The sequence below is a fragment of the Silene latifolia genome, chromosome 1 (assembly GCF_048544455.1).
Source record: "Silene latifolia isolate original U9 population chromosome 1, ASM4854445v1, whole genome shotgun sequence".
Taxonomy (NCBI): domain Eukaryota; kingdom Viridiplantae; phylum Streptophyta; class Magnoliopsida; order Caryophyllales; family Caryophyllaceae; genus Silene; species Silene latifolia.
In genome coordinates, this window is record NC_133526.1 from 127,209,824 (window position 1) to 127,230,007 (window position 20,184).

Genomic DNA, 20,184 nt, shown 5'->3' on the forward strand with positions numbered 1-20,184 from the left:
CTCCTTGCGGTTTGAACTCTTCATAATCATAGGGGTAAGGTGGTATAACAATGGAAGAGGAGGGAGTTTCATGATCACCCTTTTGTTGTTGAATGATGTACTCGGCTTCCTTGGATAGGGGAAGTAAATAGTTGGTCCGGTGGACACTAAGACGGCAAATCTTTGCGGGTAGAGTGAATGATCGAGCCTCACTTGTAAGCCACCCATACTTGGTATCAAGGGGATTGTGAGCAACCCACTTAAACTTGTTAATCAAGGTGGACATATCAATAAGATGGCCACCATCCTTAGCCTTGTACTTGCTATCCTTATTGAAATTAGGATCAAAGTGCTTGGCTAGGACCGTGACAAGGCCGCCATTAACAATTACGGTTTGACCCTTCTTCCCACTATCTACATGGAGCCATCTATCAACCAATAGCCTCAAAGAATTGTAAGGCTTGGTGTGAATTCTTCCAATATTCAAAGTTGATTCAAGGAGGATAAAATCGAGTCCCGTGAAATGATTGGTGTCTTTCCTAGCAATTATGGTATTTCCCACAACTTTGTGCCATATTCTTATGCCCGGATGATGGACCAAAAGAGCACGACAAGCTTTAAAATCTTCAAATTTCTTCCCGGAGATTGCCTCCCAAAGAGGCTCGGGATCATACTTCCCATATTGCTTATAGAATTTATGCTCATCACTAAGACCCAAAATTTTACCCAATTCCGGAAAGGTAATGCGTCTACTAGTGTTAGCTAGACGAAACTCAATATTTTCCCTATTCTCAACTTTTGTCACTTTTAAAGAACTTAAGAATTCCAAGACAAGGGAGGGGTATGTTACTTCCTTCATTTCAAACAATTTCTTTAAACCCATGGCATTGAAAAAGACTCTTGTTTGTTCAAGAACACCCAACTTCTCTAAAGCATCTTGGCATATGAATTTGGTGGATTGAATTTGTTTCATAGCAAACTTGACAAATGTATTTCTATGAGAATCGGAAATGAATGTTACCTCCGGGTAATGCAAGAGTTGATTAATTACCGGAGTAGAGGGTGATGCTTCCATAGAAATTTGTTGAGGTGGTTGCACTTCCAAGCTTGGTGTTGATACCACCATTGCCAAAGCTTTCTTCATTTGTAGAGCTTTTTGCCTTTGAGAGAGAGTTGTAGTCTTTGGTGCCTTTGCTTTTGCTTTTGTTGCTCCCTTTGTTCTTGCCATTTGATGAGCTAACCAAGAAAAAGATCAAAAATCTTCAATTTGTAGAATGCCCAAATTGATTTTGAAGGTGAAAGGCTTTGCCTTTATGAGAACAAAAATCAATTCAAAGGTGAAGATTTTGTGCTTGGTTTTGATTGTTAATGAAGATGGAGTGATTGATTTGTTATTTGAAAGATGGTTTGATTTGATTTTGGTGAGTTTTGTTGAGGGTTTTTGTTTTTGAGATGGAGAGGATGAGGGTTTTGATGTTATGGGTAGTGTTTATGAGTGAATGAATGAATGAATGAAGGTGGGGTGGGTATTTAAAGAACTCGACATTTTCGAATTGCGGGGACAATCCGTGCGGATTAGGCGCAATCCGCTCGGATTCTTCAACTTCAAATTTTCAAAAATCCCGCCTAGAGACGGGCGGATTCTGGAGAATCCGCTCGGATTCTTTTTGGATGAGACGGGCGGATTTCGTGCGGGACGGACGGATTCTTATCCGAGAGATTTTTCTTTGTTTTTCTTCACCGCAAGACGGGCGGATTGTCCACAAGACGGACGGATTACGAAAGACGGCGTCTTTCCGAATCCGCTCGGATTCTTCAACGATCAAGAATTTGCGCTTTTAGCTCAGCCCAAGACGGGCGTCTTCTCATCGGGGCGCTCGGATCCTCTCAGACAGACGGGCGGATTCTTAGTAATCCGCTCGGATTGGTCCTTGTGCACACGGATTCAGTTCCATCCGTGCACCAACGCATTCCCTTATCATTCTTTCTTTCTTTCTTTCAAATCTTGTGTTCTTCATTGCGGGGGCACTACTAAGGCATGAATAGCCTAGGCAATTGCCATCCCCACACTAAGGTAAAGCACTACACATCAATTAAAATTATTAGTCCCTCCCTCACTTCTCTCTTTTCATGACAATTATTTTGATCAAAGTAAATAAAATCCAAAAATGACAAAAATGCAATACAAAAATTAAATGTAAGTTAGGGAGTTAGAAATATTTACAAGTGGTGGTTTAGGGAGGACTCCACCAAACTCTCATTCTTGATGAGATGTCAAGGGGGCATGTTCAAGGTGTTGTTGATGTTGCTCAACACCTCGAAGAAGTAATTAAAAGCTTGTTCATTGTTGTGGTAGAGGTCCTCAATAGACCGTGCCCCTTGTTGTTGATCATGATCGATGGCATGCCCAATGTAAGGATTAAAGATCCCTTCAAATTCGTCGTCCCAAAGACCACAAACTTCATTGAGTTGATCATTGAAAATCTCTTGCTTGGATGGAGACAACTCTCCCAATTTCTTCTCTTGGCCAATGAGGCCATCATCTTCTTCCTTGGTTGATTTTGATGAGCTTTGCAAGCTCTCCTTTTCATAATTCTCTTGCTCTTTGAATGGAGCATCTTCAACTTTCTTCCTCCATTGGAGTTCCGATTTCTTCTTTTCATCTTTCCGGCTATAATGATCAATCATGAAACATGGCTCATGCAAACGAGTAGCTCTCATGGTCTTGTCAAGATTAAAAGTTATGCTTTCATCTCCTACTTCTAGAGTGAGCTCTCCATGTTTCACATCAATCACCGCACCCGCGGTGTGTAGGAAAGGTCTTCCTAAGATGATTGGAATGTTGGAATCTTCCTCCATATCAACAATGACAAAGTCCACCGGGATGAAAAACTTCCCAATTCGCACGGGGACATCTTCCCATATCCCTAATGGTGTCTTCGTCGATCTATCGGCCATTTGAAGAGTGATGTTGGTACATTTAAGCTCTCCCATTCCCAACCTTTTACTTACCGAGTACGGCATGACACTCACACTAGCCCCTAGATCACATAAGGCTTTGTTGATCGTTGTGTCGCCAATGGTACACGGTATTGAGAAGCTTCCCGGATCCTTTAACTTTGGAGGTGAACTCCCTTGAAGAATTGCACTACTCACCTTAGTGAAGGCGATAGTCTCAAGTTTCCGGATTGACTTCTTCTTTGTGAGGATATCTTTCATGTACTTTGCATAGGCCGGAACGTGATTGATTAATTCCGTGAAAGGAATTGAGACTTCTAAGTTCTTCACAATTTCCATGAACTTTCCAAGTTGATCATCAAATTTGGGCTTGGCTTGACGACTTGGAAAAGGAAGTCTAATCACAATGGGCTCCTTTTCTTTGGCTTTGTCTTCATTTTTCTTTGAACTTTCTTCTTTTGATGATTCCCCTTCCTTGGAACCTTGCACCACAACTTCATTCTCACTAGCTCTCACAACTTCATCCTCAACTTGCTCCTTCGGTGCTTCATACCTTGTTCCACTTCTCAAGTGAATGGCACTAACCGTTTCATGTCTAGGGGGATTACCTTGAGGTGGTAATTGCCCCTTTTGTCTTTGTGAGTTTGAAGATGCTAGTTGGGTCAATTGTGTTTCCAACATCTTGGTGTGAGCTAGAATGTTGTTGATGGTGGTATCCTTTGCTTGGCTATCCTTTTGCATTTGGGTGAAAAACTCTTGTTGATTTTTTTGCATTTGAATGACCGCTTTTTGGACATCAAAACTTTGGTCATTGTGGTGATTGTATGGATTTTGATTTTGGTAGCCTTTGTTTTGATTGAAAAAGGGTCTTTGATTTTGATTTCTCATGGGTGGTGGAGTGTATGTAGTTTGAGGGTTTTGGACATTTTGGCTTTTGTATGAGAGATTTGGGTGGAACTTGGTGTTTTCATTGTAAAAATTTGAATAAGGGGTGCCACTTTTGTAAGCTTGGAAAGCATTGACTTGTTCGGTTGTTCCCCTACATTCACTTGAGTCATGACCCAAGGTTCCACAATTCTCACATATCCCGCTTGGGATTGATGAGGATGCCGTCATGGCATTGACATGATGCTTTGATGATTTTGAGCTTTCCTCAAGTCTAGCCATAGCTTGTTCAAACTTCAAGTTGATTGTGTCAATGTGAGCACTAAGTTGAGCACCCAATTGAGTAACGGTGTCCACTTCATACTTTCCTCCTCTAGTAGCCTTGCGAGGCCTACTATATTGCGAATTATGGACCGCCATTTCCTCAATCTTGTTCCATGTTTGATTGTCATCAACTTCGGTGAACATTCCATTTGATCCCATATTGAGAATGTTCCTTGAATCTTCATATAAACCATTCCAAAATTGTTGCACTAAAAACCATTCGCTAAGTCCATGGTGAGGACATGAGCGACAAATACCTTTGAACCGCTCCCAAGCTTCATACAAAGATTCTTCATCCCTTTGCTTAAAACCCGTAATTTGAGCTCTTAGCATATTTGTCTTCTCCGGTGGGTAGAATTTTTTGTAGAAAGCTAGAGCTAGCTTCTTCCAAGAATCTATTCCAAGGGTGGCCTTATCAAGGCCCTTCAACCATTGCTTTGCGGTGCCGATTAACGAAAAAGGAAATAAGACCCATCTTATTTGGTCTTGAGTCACGCCCGTTTGAGAGATAGCTTCACAATAATCACAAAATGTTTCCATATGAGAATGAGGGTCCTCACTAGGCATTCCCCCGAATTGGCTCCTCTAAACTAGTTGAATGAAGGCGGACTTGGCAATAAAGTTTCCGGTAAGATGTTGTGGGGTAGGAGTACCATTTGGTAGATCCTCCTCGGTGGGTATAGAGTGTGACGAGAATTTAGGCATTGTAGGTGGATTTTGCGTGGTATTGTTTAATGGGTTCTCTTCTCCTTCTATTGCGAAAGGATTGACAAACTCACTAGTGGGTTGAACAACTTCACCAACACCTCCCAAATTCCTCCTAACAAGTCTCCTATTATTCGTCAAGGTTCTTTCGATTTCACGGTCAAAAGGTAACAAATCTCTTTGTAACCTTCTAGACATGCAAAATATCAAACAACTAGAAAACAATTAGAACAAACCTTGAGGAGTTTTACTCCCCCAAGGTGAAAAAAGACACAACTAAAAACAATAAAAGAAATCTTAAATCAATTAAACACCGTCCCCGGCAACGGCGCCATTTTTGATCGGAGCCATTTGGTGTTCACAATTAAGCATATGTGGTCGTTGGTCAATGGTCGATACAAAACACAATTTATACTTCACAAACAACTCTACAATTAGTAAAGAGGCAAGTAAAGGTCGGATCCCAAGGGACGGGTATTGAAATGAAGATTCTATTGTAACTAGTGGTGTCTAGGGGTGTCACAAATTGGGTTGATGTAGAAGGTTACTAAACTAAAATAGCAATGAAAATTAAACTAACAAGGTAAATGAAATAAGGGTGTAAACAATTGATTAAAAGCACTAGGGTGTCATGGGTTCATAGGGGAATCATGGGATATGATCATACAAACATGTTCTCAAATTATAAGCAAGCAATTATTGTTGTGATGGATTGAGTTGGGTTATATCTTACAATCCTAGGAAAGTTTGGGTCCCGGAGCCGAATCTCTTGGATTGTACAACACCTACAAGTCGACTTAATCTTCCCTACTTAACACATGCATGGTCTAACAAGACTCGAGTTGGGTTATGTCTTACAAATCAAGTTGAAAGGATAGAAGATGATAGTAAATGCAAGGATTCATAGGCTTAGCATTTCATCAAATATAACATGTGCATGTATTAAGATCAAAACAAGCAAGCAAATAAGATATGAAAGCATATTAATTTAAGCATGAATCATTCCCCATGTTGGTTTCCCCTAATCACCCATTAAACCCTAGCTAAGAGACTACTCACTCATTATCATATTGATCATGCTAGAAAGGTTGTCAATCATACTAACATAATGAAACATGATGAATAAATGAAAGTAATTAGCAATAATTAAAAAGGGATTAAGAGATTATACCTACTAATGATTCCAATAATAAAGCAAGAATAATAGAAGAACTTGATGATTGATGGAAGGTTGCCAATCCCCCAATAAACCCAATAATCTTCTAATTACCCAAAATAAATGAAGAACAAGAGAGAGATTAAAGAACTAAAACTTGGATTAAAACTTGATTAATATTTGATTACAATATTGAAGAGAGATTTGATTGATACTAACTACTCTAATTATTGATAAGAAGAACATGCTCCTCTAATTAGACTAATGGGGTATTTATAGTGAAAATTAGGGAGGATGCATTAGGGTTAACTAAGGGCTAAACTAGTAATTACACTTTTTAGATTGAGCAGGGAGGAGCCGGTATTTTCCGAAGGAAGGGCTTCTTTCTTTGTAGCTTGGAGAAGACGAAAATGCGCTGTAGAGGAATCCGAGCGGATCAGGGTCGGGACGGGCGGATTCTGGCGATGGAACACGAGCGGATTCAAGAGAATCCGGGCGGATTGTGGTGGCTAAACCCGAGCGTCTTGGTGGACGGTTGGATTATAGACAATCTGCACGGATTGTGCAGGTGGAGGACGGCCGGATTGTAGACAATCCGCACGGATTGTGCCTCAGCAAGACTTCTTCTTCTTCTTCTTTTCTTCCCTTTTCTTCATAAATTCCTTGGGGATTTCCTTGGGGACTCAAGGATCCTTTCTCAACATTGCTCATCTACTATCATATATACAAAGGCCTTCTAATCTTGTCTCTCCTTAATGCTTGGTCATTGAATTCGATCAATTTAGTCTCGTTTTGCCATGAAAATGCAAGATTCTTACTCCTTTCCTACCAAGGGATCAAAATCTCAAAGAATATGCAAAACAAAGAACTAAAGATAAGAAATGACCCAAATAGGCACTAAAAAGCATAGAAACAATGGTAATTCGGGGGCTAAATATGCGCCAATTATGGTCGCATCACATATTTAGCCCCCGAATTAGCCTTGTTCCCATGCTTTTTAGTGCATATTTGGGTCATTTATTATCTTTAGTTCTTTGTTTTGCATATTCTTTGAGATTTTGATCCCTTGGTAGGAAAGGAGTAAGAATCTTGCATTTTCATGGCAAAACGAGACTAAATTGATCGAATTCAATGACCAAGCATTAAGGAGAGACAAGATTAGAAGGCCTTTGTATATATGATAGTAGATGAGCAATGTTGAGAAAGGATCCTTGAGTCCCCAAGGAAATCCCCAAGGAATTTATGAAGAAAAGGGAAGAAAAGAAGAAGAAGAAGAAGTCTTGCTGAGGCACAATCCGTGCGGATTGTCTACAATCCGGCCGTCCTCCACCTGCACAATCCGTGCAGATTGTCTATAATCCAACCGTCCACCAAGACGCTCGGGTTTAGCCACCACAATCCGCCCGGATTCTCTTGAATCCGCTCGTGTTCCATCGCCAGAATCCGCCCGTCCCGACCCTGATCCGCTCGGATTCCTCTACAGCGCATTTTCGTCTTCTCCAAGCTACAAAGAAAGAAGCCCTTCCTTCGGAAAATACCGGCTCCTCCCTGCTCAATCTAAAAAGTGTAATTACTAGTTTAGCCCTTAGTTAACCCTAATGCATCCCCCTAATTTCCACTATAAATACCCCATTAGTCTAATTAGAAGAGCATGTTCTTCTTATCAATAATTAGAGTAGTTAATATCAATCAAATCTATCTTTAGTTTTGTAATCAACAATTAATCAAGTTCTAATACAAGTTTTATTTCCTTAATCTCTCTTTTGTTCATCCTTTATTTTGGGTAATTGAAGACTATTTGGGTTATTATTGGGAGATTGACAACCTCTCAATCAAGCATCAAGTACTTCTTTTATCTTTGCTTTATTATTGGAATCATTAGTAGGTATAATTCTCTTAATCCCTTTTTTATTATTGTTAATTACTTTCATTTATTCATCATGTTTCATTTTGTTGGTATGATTGACAACCTTGCTAGCATGATCAACATGATAATGAGTGAGTAGTCTCTTAGCTAGGGTTAATGGGTGATTAGGGGAAACCAAAATGGGGAATGATTCATGCTTAAATTAATATGCTTTCATGTTTTATTTGCTTGCTTGTTTTGATCTCAACTCATGCACATGTTATATTTGATGAAATGCTAAGCCTATGAATCCTTGCATTTACCACCATCTCCTATCTTTTCAATGAGACTTGTAAGACATAACCCAACTCGAGTCTCATTAGACCATGCATGTTGTTGAGTAGGGAAGATTAAGTCGACTTGTAGGTGTTGTACAATCTAATCGATTCGGCTCCGGGACCCAAACTTTCCTAGGATTGTAAGATAAAACCCAACTCAATCCATCACAACAATAATTGCTTGCTTATAATTTGAGAACATGTTTGTATGATCAATTCCCATGATTCCCCTATGATCCCATGACACCCTAGTGCTTTTTAATCAATTGTTTACACCCCTTTTAATTCATCTTGCTTGTTTATTTTCATTGCTATTTTAGTTAGTGACCTTCTACATCAACCCAAATTGTGACACCCCTAAGACACCACTAGTTTCAATAGAAATCTCATTTCAATACCCGTCCCTTGGGATCCGACCTTTACTTGCCTCTTTACTAATTGTAGAGTTGTTTGTGAAGCTATAAATTGTGTTTTGATTCGGACGTGACCCAACGACCACACCTTTAATTGTGAACACGAAACGGACCGATCAGCATTAGCCTCCTTGATTACTCCCTGGCATTTCCCTGGTCGAGTGTTGACCTTGCCATCTGTTGGGGCGTTCTCAGGGGTGACACTGCATCTATCTTCTCCTGCAAGGACTGGTTGTCCCATTGTAACCCTATCACCACCTGCTGCAAGGATGTCATCCCTTGGGGCAACTGCTGTACCGGATCCGATTGTGACGCTACTGGGAGATAGGCTCCTATCAGGTGTCCTAGTGATCCTGGGTGTTGTGGACTCCCATCCTTATTAGGCTTTGGCACATGATTAATAACTGGTGATTTGCCAGCCTTCTCTGCTCCCAGATCTGTGATTTTGGGGGAGTAAGGAGGCTTTGCTGATACTTGGGGCTGAGCCTGGCCTGCAGTCACTCTGGTGGTAGGGACCACCGTTATTAGAACACCGGAGGTTGCTGGCGTTGCCCCTACTACTGGAGTTTGCGCTAATGTACTCATCGAATCTGATGCGTTCTGATTGGATCCTGACATGACCAACTAGAGAGATGTTAACTGTGAAATGATAATTACAAATATCAAGGCATAACATAAAACCTCCAATAACAACCAATCTTACCTCAAAGACAAACCCTCGACCCGAGTCCCGCGACGGGTCATCAACAAATCGAGGTGATGGTTTAAACCTAGTTTGACCAAACTCGTTCGGTCAATCTGCCCACCTCAGTCTTTGCCTACTTTGGCCCAAATCATAAAATTTATCACAATATAATTCTCATGCTATTTCTAATTTCTATCATGTGAAAAACGAAAGTAACACATTATCAATCACCTAAACACTTAACAAACAACAGGCACAACATTAACTACTAATGTGACATTAATTCGTCGAGTAACTCGGAATAGTTACCTTACGCTAGCAAAGAGACAAGTAATAACTTGAGAAAGCTTCTAAAACCCAAAATTACTCTTCATATTCAACCACATATGAGCCACCTAAAATAATGATGTGAAAGGACGATATTAACGAATTATATTTATATAAAATATGAGACGGAATTAGGATATGTTGAAAATAGGTATTTTAACCAAGATTTAACCACAATGCCCCACGGTGGGGGCCAAATTGTTTTGGTTAGATTTTACCGACTAAAGATTTGTGAGTCAATGCGGCTATTCCAATTAAAATACGATATTAAAGACTTAAATAGATCGGTAGTAAGAGCATAGCGAGAACGAAAGTAAACAACTAGTACGAAAGAGAAACAAACGGAAAGAAAGAGAGACAAACGATACAAGCAAAATGGTGACGCGGGAAACCCAAAATGTGGGAAAAACCGCGGGGCGAATAGTATCCCACCAATGATTCACTAATAGTAATAGTATCCGAGGGTGAACCTAGATGGAATGATCAGCAGGAACAGCAGTGATCTCCAAATGACTAAATACAAATGGCACGAACGATGTATAAATTTCTAAGTGTGTTTATGATATTAATTGTTGAAGGTGGTGAATGATATTTCTTCGAGTGGAGCCAACGATGAATGCCTTGAATGTGGTGTTTGTTGCTCTTTTATAGCTCTTCTTTGTGTCGTTGCACATGCTCCCTACATATGCTCAACCATATGCTCCACTTCCTACGAAATAGGAAGTGGTTGCTGACTTTGTCAAAGCTTCTGCTTATCACCGCAATGTTCCTGCTGACCATTTCAACGTTCCTGTTGGCTGTTTGTTATTTAATTCAAACGTGGCCTTTGTATCACTCGAATGTCTAGGTTCATCCCCCTTGTTCTTCATTGCGTCTAGCAGCCTGCTGCCTTGTTATTGATCCGTGTGCCTTTATTTTATCCAATTGTGAGTTGCCACGTCATGATGAGAATGAGAGGGTATTTTTACCCATACAGTGTGCCTAGCCAAAAATACTTCAAATTCTTCCTAGAATTGAGTTTTACCGTTTCTTGATATGAGTTCTTAGATGATTTTTGAGTTTGACCTCGTTTTGCGTGATGGGGTCTCAACCGTGGCTTCTTGGGTGTTCTCGGGTTGTTCCTCTTCAATCTCCCCTTCTTGAAAAGGATTTTCCCTCAAATCCTCGACATGGACATTCTCGAAATCTTCATAGTAAGGACTCAAGTCGCCAATGTTGAATGTTCCATGAACACCATATTCTCCGGGAAGATTGACTTTGTAGGCATTTGGACCGAGTTTCACGACAATTTCAAACGGACTATCAGACCTAGGCATGAGTTTGTTTTTCCTCTTTTAGGGGAACCTTTCTTTCCTCAAGTAAACCTATACAATATCTCCGGGTTGGAAATTCTTGGTGACTTTCGTTTTTATGGCTCTCCTTTGGTTTCCTTCATTTGTCTTCCCAATTTGTTTCTTGACTTGGGCATGTATATGGAGCATTCGTTCCACCCTCTTTTTGGCATCATAATCAATAATATCTCGCTTAACCGGTGCCAAATCAGTCGGCATAAATGGGTTAATGCCATACACGACCTCAAATGGGGATGGTCCGGTACTTGAAGAAGGAGCTCTATTGAATGCAAACTCGGCTTGGGCCAATTTGAGGTCCCAATCTTTTAAGGACTTGAGAACCGTGGCCCTTAGGATCTGGCCCAAAGTTTTGTTTTTGACCTCAGTTTGACCATCGGTTTGGGGGTGGTGGGAGGTGCTAAAAAGAAGCCATGTTTTGAGCAATTTCCCCAAGGTTCTCCAAAAGTGACTCATAAACTTAGTGTCTTGATCCGAGACAATGGACTTGGGCACCCCATGGAGCTTGACCACCTCCCTTAGATACAAATTTGCAACACTAGAAGCATCTTCGGTCTTCTTACAAGCAATGAATCGAGCCATCTTGCTAAATCGATCCACCACAACCATGATGGAGTCTGTCCCTCTTTGTGTTCTTGGCAAGGCAACAATAAAATCCATACTAACATCTTCCTATGGTTGATTTGGGACGGGTAGGGGCGTGTACGATCCTCTTTGGAAGTAAGATTTTGATTGTTGACAAGGAGCACACCTCTTAATCACATCTTGGACATCCCCAAGCATCTTAGGCCAATAGAATTGATATTGAAGAAAAGTCTTTTGGATGCCGAAGTGACCGGCAAGACCGTTGGAATGGACCTCTCTAATCAACAAGTTTCTATAAGGCCCCTTAGGCACAGACAATCGATTCCCAAGGAATAGAAACCCTTCTTGGACCGTGTATTTTCTCCCTTTCCTGTGTTTTTCTCGGCGCTCTTCTATTTCTAGGCCCCTTTCCTATTCTTCCTTGAAATCCGGGTCTTCAATGTATAATTCATTCATGTGTTCAAACCCAAGTACCCTTTGTTCCATGAAACTTAACATGATGAATCTCCTTGAAAGTACATCGACCACTACATTATCCTTGCCTGCAATGTATTTGCTTGAAAAATTTAATGATTGGAGGAACTCCGCCCACTTAGCATGCCTTGAATTGAGCTTGTGCTGTCCATTGATATACTTGAGAGCCTCATGATCGGAATGCAACACAAACGGTTTCGGTTTCAAGTAGTGACTCCAATGAGTCAAGGCCCGGATGATGGCATAGAATTCTTTATCATAAATGGATTAATTGAGCTTGGCACCACTTGGCTTCTCACTAAAATAAGCAACGGGTCTGTGTTCTCCCATGAGAACTCTCCTTTCTCGGCCTTGACTGTATTGAATGCTTCCTCGGCCTTCTTCTCCCATGAGAACTCTCCTTTCTTCATACACTCGGTGATAGGAGCCATAACGGTGCTAAAATCCTTAATGAATCTCCTATAGAACGAAGCTAGGCCATGAAAACTTCTCACCTTAGTCATGGTAGTAGGTCTCGGCCAAAATTTGATGGCTTTGACCTTCTCTTGATCCACTAGAATCCCTTGATCACTAATGATAAACCCCAAGAATTGGACTTCCCTTTGCATGAAAGAACACTTCTCTAGCTTCCCATAGAGCTTTTGCCGCCTAAGAGCCTCAAATAACACTTGTAGATGCTTGAGATGTTCTTCTTTGGATGGGCTATGAATCAAGATGTCATCAAAGTAAACTACCACAAATTGACCAATATAAGGCCTAAGAACCTCGGTCATTAGTCTCATGAAAGTACTAGGTGCATTGGAGAGACCAAATGGCATAACAAGCCACTCATATAAACTGTGTTTTGTCTTGAAAGCGGTCTTCCATTCATCCTCTTCCTTGATTCTAACTTGGTGATACCCTTGCCTTAAATCAATCTTTGAAAAGATTTAAGCTCCACTAAGCTCATCCAATATGTCATCAAGTCTAGGTATAGGGAACCTATACTTGATGGTAATGTTGTTGATTGTTGTACTATCGGTACACATTCTCCAAGAATCATCCTTCTTTGGCACAAGTAAAGCCGGAACCGCACAAGGACTAAGTGACTCTCTTACAAACCCCTTATTCATGAGCTCCTCAATTTGTTTTTGCAATTCATGAATAGCATTTGGATCACTCCTATAAGCCGCCTTGTTTGGTAAAGAGGCTCCCAGAATAAGAACAATTTGATGTTCTATGCCTCTAAGAGGAGGCAACCCACTAGGAACATCATTAGGGAAGACATCCCCATAAGAATCAAGTAGCTCTTGGACCTCCCTTGGTACCCCACTCTCGGCCAAAGGACACGGTGTTTGGCCATGTGTCAACCGTGCCACTAACACATATATATCTCCCTCTTCCTTAAGCTCTCGCACCATTTTGGCTTCATTGACTAATAAAACCTAAAAGGTTCAAGCATCGAAGGTGGTGTTGTTGGTTTGATGGGTGGTGGTAAAGCTGATAGGATGACCTTTCTTGCATTGAATTTGAAAGAATAAGTATTCTCCCTCCTATTGTGAACCGAGTCCCGATCAAATTCCCACGGTCTCCCAAGTAACAAGTGGCACGCATCCATATGCAATACGTCACAAAGTGCTTCATCCACATAGTTTTTCCCAATAGAAAAAGAAACCAAACATTGCTTATCTACTTTCACCTCGGCTCCTTTATTGAGCCATCTTAACTTATAAGGGCATGTGTGGTCTTGTGTGGGTAAGGATAGTTTCTCAACAAGGGTACTAGAAGCAACATTAGTACAACTTCCCCCATCAATGATCAAGTTACAAACCCTCCTTTTGATAGTACATCTAGACCGAAAATTTTTGTTTCTTTGGTCCATTTCTAAAGGTTGGGGTTGTGTATGCATGACTCTCCAAGTGACTAAGCTAAGAGCTGAATCCGAAATACTTACCTTTAGGTCTTTCGGATGCTCTTCATGATCGGTTTCTACAAAAGAACCCTATAAAATCGAGTGTAACCCATCCTCTTGAACCGGCTCAACCTCTCAGACTCCTCTTCTACCACGTTGGGGTGGTGGTCTTCCTCCTCCTCTTGGTGGTTTAGGGATGTTTGCCGCCAATGTATTCACGGACTCCAAGATTAAATCGACATTTGCTAATAGTCGATCAAAATTTTGTTCAAGACCAAGCATTCTCTCTTCACTCATCTCACTCATGGCTATTTTTGTGGTTTTTGATGTGGTTAAGGATATATAATGAACTCACAAAGGCTTGACACTAACACAATAATAGAATTGTGTTATACTAACCAAAACTCTGATAACCAATTGAAGTAAAACCGTGTGATTGGACGAATTAAAGAAAATAATCCCTCAAGGCTCACGATTTTGGGACAGAAAATAGAGGAATTAAACAATCGAAATGAGTGTTCAATTCTTGCTGACAATTAAAAAAAAAACAAATCACTTAAGCCCGGCTTTTCACTCGACAAATACCGTTTGAATGGCGTGAAATGAACAAGATATGTTTTAATCCGAACATGAAGCAATAGATTAAAACTAAGACTAATCCCAACACTAAGTAAAGGACTCGTCCCACCTCAAGCACTAAGCAAAGAGGGCTATTCAAGCACAAAGCAATGAATATAATTAGAAGAAAACTCGGTTTCAACTTTGGGTTTAATTGTCATTCAAAATCTGAATTTTTCATGTCCAAACCTTGGCTTTTATACTACAAGCCATACAATTTTGACCCTTAAAGGTTACTAAGATCTAAGGGCTCCTATTTGAGCTGAAATTTAAGCATAAAAAAACGATCCCCTTGGTCTCATTTGACCTTACACATTCTTACAAGAAAATGACATAAAGTAAGTGCATAAAAAGTAGTATCCTTCCTTTGGCTTCTTCTATTGGTTTATTTATGATCACATAGACCCTTTGGAACACCAATAAAAACGGCAATATGCTTATGGTAGCTTCCAAAGGTGTTTTAGAACTTCTTTGAGGAAAAGAGGAAAGATGAAAATGACCCTTGCAAGACATCCCCAAACCGTGCCAATGTCACCGTCTACACAGTTTTGTGCATTTTGTTTCATTATCGGGTTCGGTTTTTCAAGCTTGACATTAATTGTTTTTAAAATGATTATGAACTAATTGTTTTAAGTTCATTTTTTTGTAATTAGTCAATATTTATCATCGTACTCGGGTTAAAAACCGACATGGTATGTGGAACTAAGGATGATTTTGTATTTATGACTAATATGTTTGTTTTTGAAATGTAAAGAAATGAAATAAGAGGTTTTAAAATACCTTTTAAAATTTAATTAACCAAATATTATCACCAAAACACGGATTAAACCGTCATGGTATGAGGAACCAAGGGCGAAAATGTTTCATGGTTAAAAGTTTATCATGAAAATGATTTGAAATATTTGAAATGGTAAAAACCGATTGCAAATAAGAAATGAAATAAAGAGGAAGGATGAGAGCAAACACGGCTTGATTAAGGACTGAGAGGGCATTAAGGCGCGAGCCTCTCTGCTATGCAAGCAGCCCCTGTCTCCGGCCAAAATCCGGTTTTGGTTCTCTAACCTATATTTGAATCATGATATGCGTGTTTTAGCATGTTATAGTCGATCATAAAACAGATGAAAAACATGAAAGAAAAGGATTTTTACACCCTCATACTTACATGCTAGGCTTTTGACGAGAAATCGACGAAAGTGTATCAACTTGTTTGGTCGAAAAACTGGGTTAAAAACCGTGTTAGCAATGTAAAAGAGTGTTTTGTTTAATTTGGTGATGGTGTAGTTGGTCGAGATGGCCAGTCAAGTGATTTAATGCACGATGATGGTACCAAACAATATGTATGGCTTGTATTTTTGATCGGTCGAAAATACGTGTCGGTTTGTGACTTAAGAAGTCGAGTCGAGAATTTGAAGGGATAAATGATGGGGCGGACACTCGCGCACCTTCAAATGGTGGCATTTGAGGGGTATTTATACATAAATGGGTGGTTGTGTGCGTTTTGAGCGACGTGGCCGGATGGGCTACTCGAAGAGGCGCGAGCCATTTCGCGGGTCTTCGAGCTGTCTTGTCACTATCACGGAATTGAAATCATAATTTGTTCTATTCTATGTTTTAGATGATATGATTTGTACTTGACCATCAAGCATTCCGGGAATACTTAGCATGGAAGTTTGGAGAAGTTTGTTTTTTGTGTTTGACTCAGTTTGACTCGTTGTTGGAGTCGAGATTTGAATTTTTAAGTCAGTTTTTGGTCCGGTGTCAGTTTTGACTCTAGTTAGTGTCATTGTGACCCCGTTGTTGTGCATTAAACACTCCAGGTACTTTTGAAAAGTTTTGAAATTTTTTGTTTTCGAAATTGTTTTATGTGTTCCATTGTATAGTTATACAAAACTGTAGATTAAACGCTGCGATTCCTAAGCATGTTGTATTCCGATAATCATCGGGTGTTTGTTGGAGACTCGACAGATAATGGGTATCTACAGAGCCCCCAATTTAACTGAGGCTTGGACAGCGCAAAAGTCAAAGTATAGCCCCCAGATCAATCGAAGATTACAACCTGGAGACCGAAGCGACATGGAGGCGGGTCGAAAGGATTCGGGCCAAGGACCTGCCGTCAGGGAGGGCAACGCCAAGGCAACCCGAGGATACGAGTCAAGGACCTGTCCTCGTGAACAGTTTAGAGTCTGTCGATTGTCCGTGCAGGTCGTTTAAAGCCTGTTAGACTACGTACAAAGGCTCGCCAGCCATAAGAAGGAGTCATACCTAAGGCATCTTCGGAAAATGTCCTTGAGTTATTTCTTTTTTGCGGGCAAAGGCTCGCCAGCCATGCTGCGGATATGATGGGGCTCGCCAGCCGCGTTGATGGTGCGTTTTGAGGCTCGCCAGCCATGTTGGAGTTGTGTTTTGAGGCTCGCCGGCCATGTTGACGGTGCGTTTTGAGGCTTGCCAACCATGCTGAATGTGGTGCGTTGTGAGGCTCACCAACCATGTTGTACATGATGCGTTTTGAGGCTCGCCAGCCATATTATACGTGAGTACATGATGCGTTTTGAGGCTCGCCAGCCATATTGAATGTGGTGCATTGTGAGACTCACTAGTCATACGGTACATGGGTACGTGATGCGTTTTGAGGCTCGCCAGCCATATTGAAGGTCGAACGATCGACCGTGGGGAATAGCCGTATTGGACGGGCTTATTTCGAGAGGTCATTGTGTTAGTAGGCTCCGTGGCGAGGTTTCTGATATCCTGCTGGGGAATCTCGGTGTTTATATTGGATGTTTGTGGTGCCGGAAAGAGATGGGATAGTGAGCCTGGCTCCTGTGGGCGGTGGTGATTTTGAATCTCGAAGAGAGGTGACGGTTTTTATTGCCGTTTATTGGAAGTTGTAGAAAAGGGCAAATATGTATTATGCCACTTGATGTGTGTTTGGGGCAACGGTTTCGATTCCGTCTTCCCGTGATTTGAGATTTGTAAGGGGTAGTGAATTTTACTATCCTGTTTGAAGGTGTGACGGTTTTTAATGCCGTTTGTTTGAGATTTTGTGAAAATAGCGAATTTGAATTTCACTATTTCGGTTTTTGTATTTGAGAACTGACGGCTTTTAATTCCGTCGTTGAAAATTGTAAAAATAGCGAATTTGATGTTTTCTATTTCGTTTTTGTATTTGAGAAATGACAGTTTTAATTCCGTCGTTGAAAATTGTGAAAATAGCGAATTTGAAGTTTGCTATTTCATTTTTGTATTTGAAAAATCACGGTTTTTAATTCTGTCATTGAAATTTTGTGAAAATAGTCTGGGAATTGGGCTAAAGACCAAAATTTTGCTGAATAAGCAGGAAATAACCCATTGAGGCGCGAGCCTTCCTACGAGGAAATGGGGCTCCCCTTTTTTCTATAAAAGACGCGAGAGCAGGTTGCTCTCATTTCACTTCGTCTTCCTCCTTCAAACACACAATAATCACCAAAATCGCCATTTTCGATCTAGTTTTCTCGCTTACATTTGTGCCATTGTCTTTATGTCATCTCAAGGTATGTAAATCCTCTTGAATCCATTTGAATTTGTTTGTCTTTTTGTTAATTGAATTAGGGCGAAACCCTAACCCTTCAAAAAATCGATTTGGGCGTTTTTGTTTAGCCCACTTTTGAGTGAAATTGGTGACTGCATTAGGTTAGAAACCTGTTTAGCAGTATAGGGGTGCTTTTAGTTTTCATTTGGTTCCCCGTTCCGGCTCCCTAGGCTCGAAAAACGTGAATGAGATGGAAAACCATCTTATTTCACAATGCCATGTTTGTTTGCTCGAGTTGTGTGCCCCCACTAGCTTGCATTGTAGTCGGGGAAGACCATCTTTGCTATATTGACTCTTCGTTGGGCGTTGTGGGCAAAATTTGAATTTTTGCCTTTTTGAGACGGTCTTGTGCTGACGAAATAAGCGTCTGTTTTGGCTCAAATTGAGCTGGTTTGTCTTTAGATGGACCTTAACGGTAGTTTAGGTCACTTTGAAACATGATTAAATCATGTTACCTCTTTTTGTGGTCGTATTTTGAATTTTTTGACCTGTTTGTGCCCGAATTGGCATAAAATTGCCTTTATGAGCTGTGAAAAATACCCAATTGTGTCGGGAATTTTTGTTGTTTATTTTGCGGGCCTTGAGTAGGCCATGAGGTGTTGGGTGATTTTTGTAATTTTTGTTGTTGTTTTGACTCGTCTTTTGCTTGAAAAGAATGGCGAGTCTTTTTTTTGTGCGGTTTTTATGAAGTGTATTTGTTGGATGGGTTTGGGCGGGTTTCCCTTGTTTTGTTTTGCTTTTGCAGGTGGTTTATTTTTTTTTTTGGATTCGTCCATTTTGTGCCGTCGTAATGCCGATATTTGGGCTGGCTTTTTTGTTTTGTCCTGATCGCAGGTGAGTGTTCTGGACCTACTGGGTCTGTTACTGAGGCTTTCGAGGCCTTGTTTTGGACCGGGCGGGTTAGTACTCCGTCGAGTGTGCCCGAGGTGGTCGTAGAGGACGCTTCCAAGGAGGAGCCCACTGAGGAGGATGTTAGAGCCGAGAGAGCTATGGAGGTTCGTAAGGAGGCCGTTGTTGAGGTCGTTGGTGCTGAGGGAGCCACGGGGGCTCGAGAGGAGCCCGTTGTTGAGGCTGTTGGTGATAGGAGGCCTCAAACTAAGTTTGAGGCCGGTAACTCTGGGAGGAAGGTTAGCACTGTGAGGAGGGGTCCTCGGATTCCTAGAGGGAGGCTTCAGAGCGTGGCGAGGGTCATTAAGAGACCTTCTCCTCGTCCCATGGAGTCTCGCGTGGCGAAGAGACGGAGAGTGGAGACGGAGGCGGATGACGTCTTCGTCGAGAACTGGGAGGCTAGATAGGTTACAGCCCCTCGGGATGAACCTGCGGGCGGCGCCTGCTTGGGCCGAGGGCTTTGACGGTAGCCAGTTGTTATTGCGGCTAGACATTCACATCTCTTACCTTGCACATGAGGGCTTGGTGAGTCTGCTGCCTTTATTGCCTTTTTTTGTCTCTTTTTCAGACCTGAATAGGTGTTCTGATGCTGTTTGTTTCCCATTTTTAGGAGATTGCTACCATGAGGACTTTCTCAGGCTTCTCGACTTGCATTGGTTTCTACGACATTCTCCGGGACGGTACGAGGGCGATGATAGAGAGGTCGGCTATGGGACCGTTGGTGGCTGCCTGGCACGAGATTCACAGGGCTTCGATTAGGTCGAACCTGTGTTTGATTCGCGCCATGTTGGATAGTTATTGGGACACGACGTCGTCGTTCCATATGGAGTTTGGGGAGGTTGGTGTCACCTTGGAGGACTTTGTCGTGATATCTGGCCTTCCCTGTGGCGAGACGCCTGTTGAGTTCCTGGAGACGCCGGAGAGTGTGTTCCGCCGTGGTCACGGGTTTGATTGGCAATGTTTTGCTTACGCCGACTGACATCACTCCTTTCCTGATAGCGAACTCCTATCTGAAGGACCACTTCAGGGGGAGAGTGGCTGTCTTTGTTCCGGCGCCGTTATCGAGTCCGGAGGTTGAGGCTAGAACTGACGCGCATGAGGCACGGTTGTGGTTGTGGTACTTCTTGGGTACCACGTACTTTGGTGACAACGGTGAGCGCTTGTCGACCAAGGTACTTCCTCTGCTTGCTGACCTGGA

The 20,184-nt window shown here is 41.5% G+C and overlaps 1 protein-coding gene and 1 non-coding gene across 2 annotated transcripts; one reads left to right on the forward strand and one right to left on the reverse strand.

The window, feature by feature from the left end:
• Positions 1-4,372: 4,372 nt before the first annotated feature.
• On the forward strand, positions 4,373-4,479 carry LOC141617670 (small nucleolar RNA R71). Its single transcript, XR_012531174.1, has one exon. It is a non-coding gene; the product is annotated as a small nucleolar RNA R71 (small nucleolar RNA).
• Positions 4,480-12,248: 7,769 nt separating this feature from the next.
• LOC141655448 (putative mitochondrial protein AtMg00860) lies at positions 12,249-12,797 on the reverse strand. Its single transcript, XM_074462529.1, has one exon. The coding sequence runs from the start codon at positions 12,795-12,797 to the stop codon at positions 12,249-12,251; it is 549 nt and encodes a 182-aa protein (XP_074318630.1).
• Positions 12,798-20,184: the final 7,387 nt, after the last annotated feature.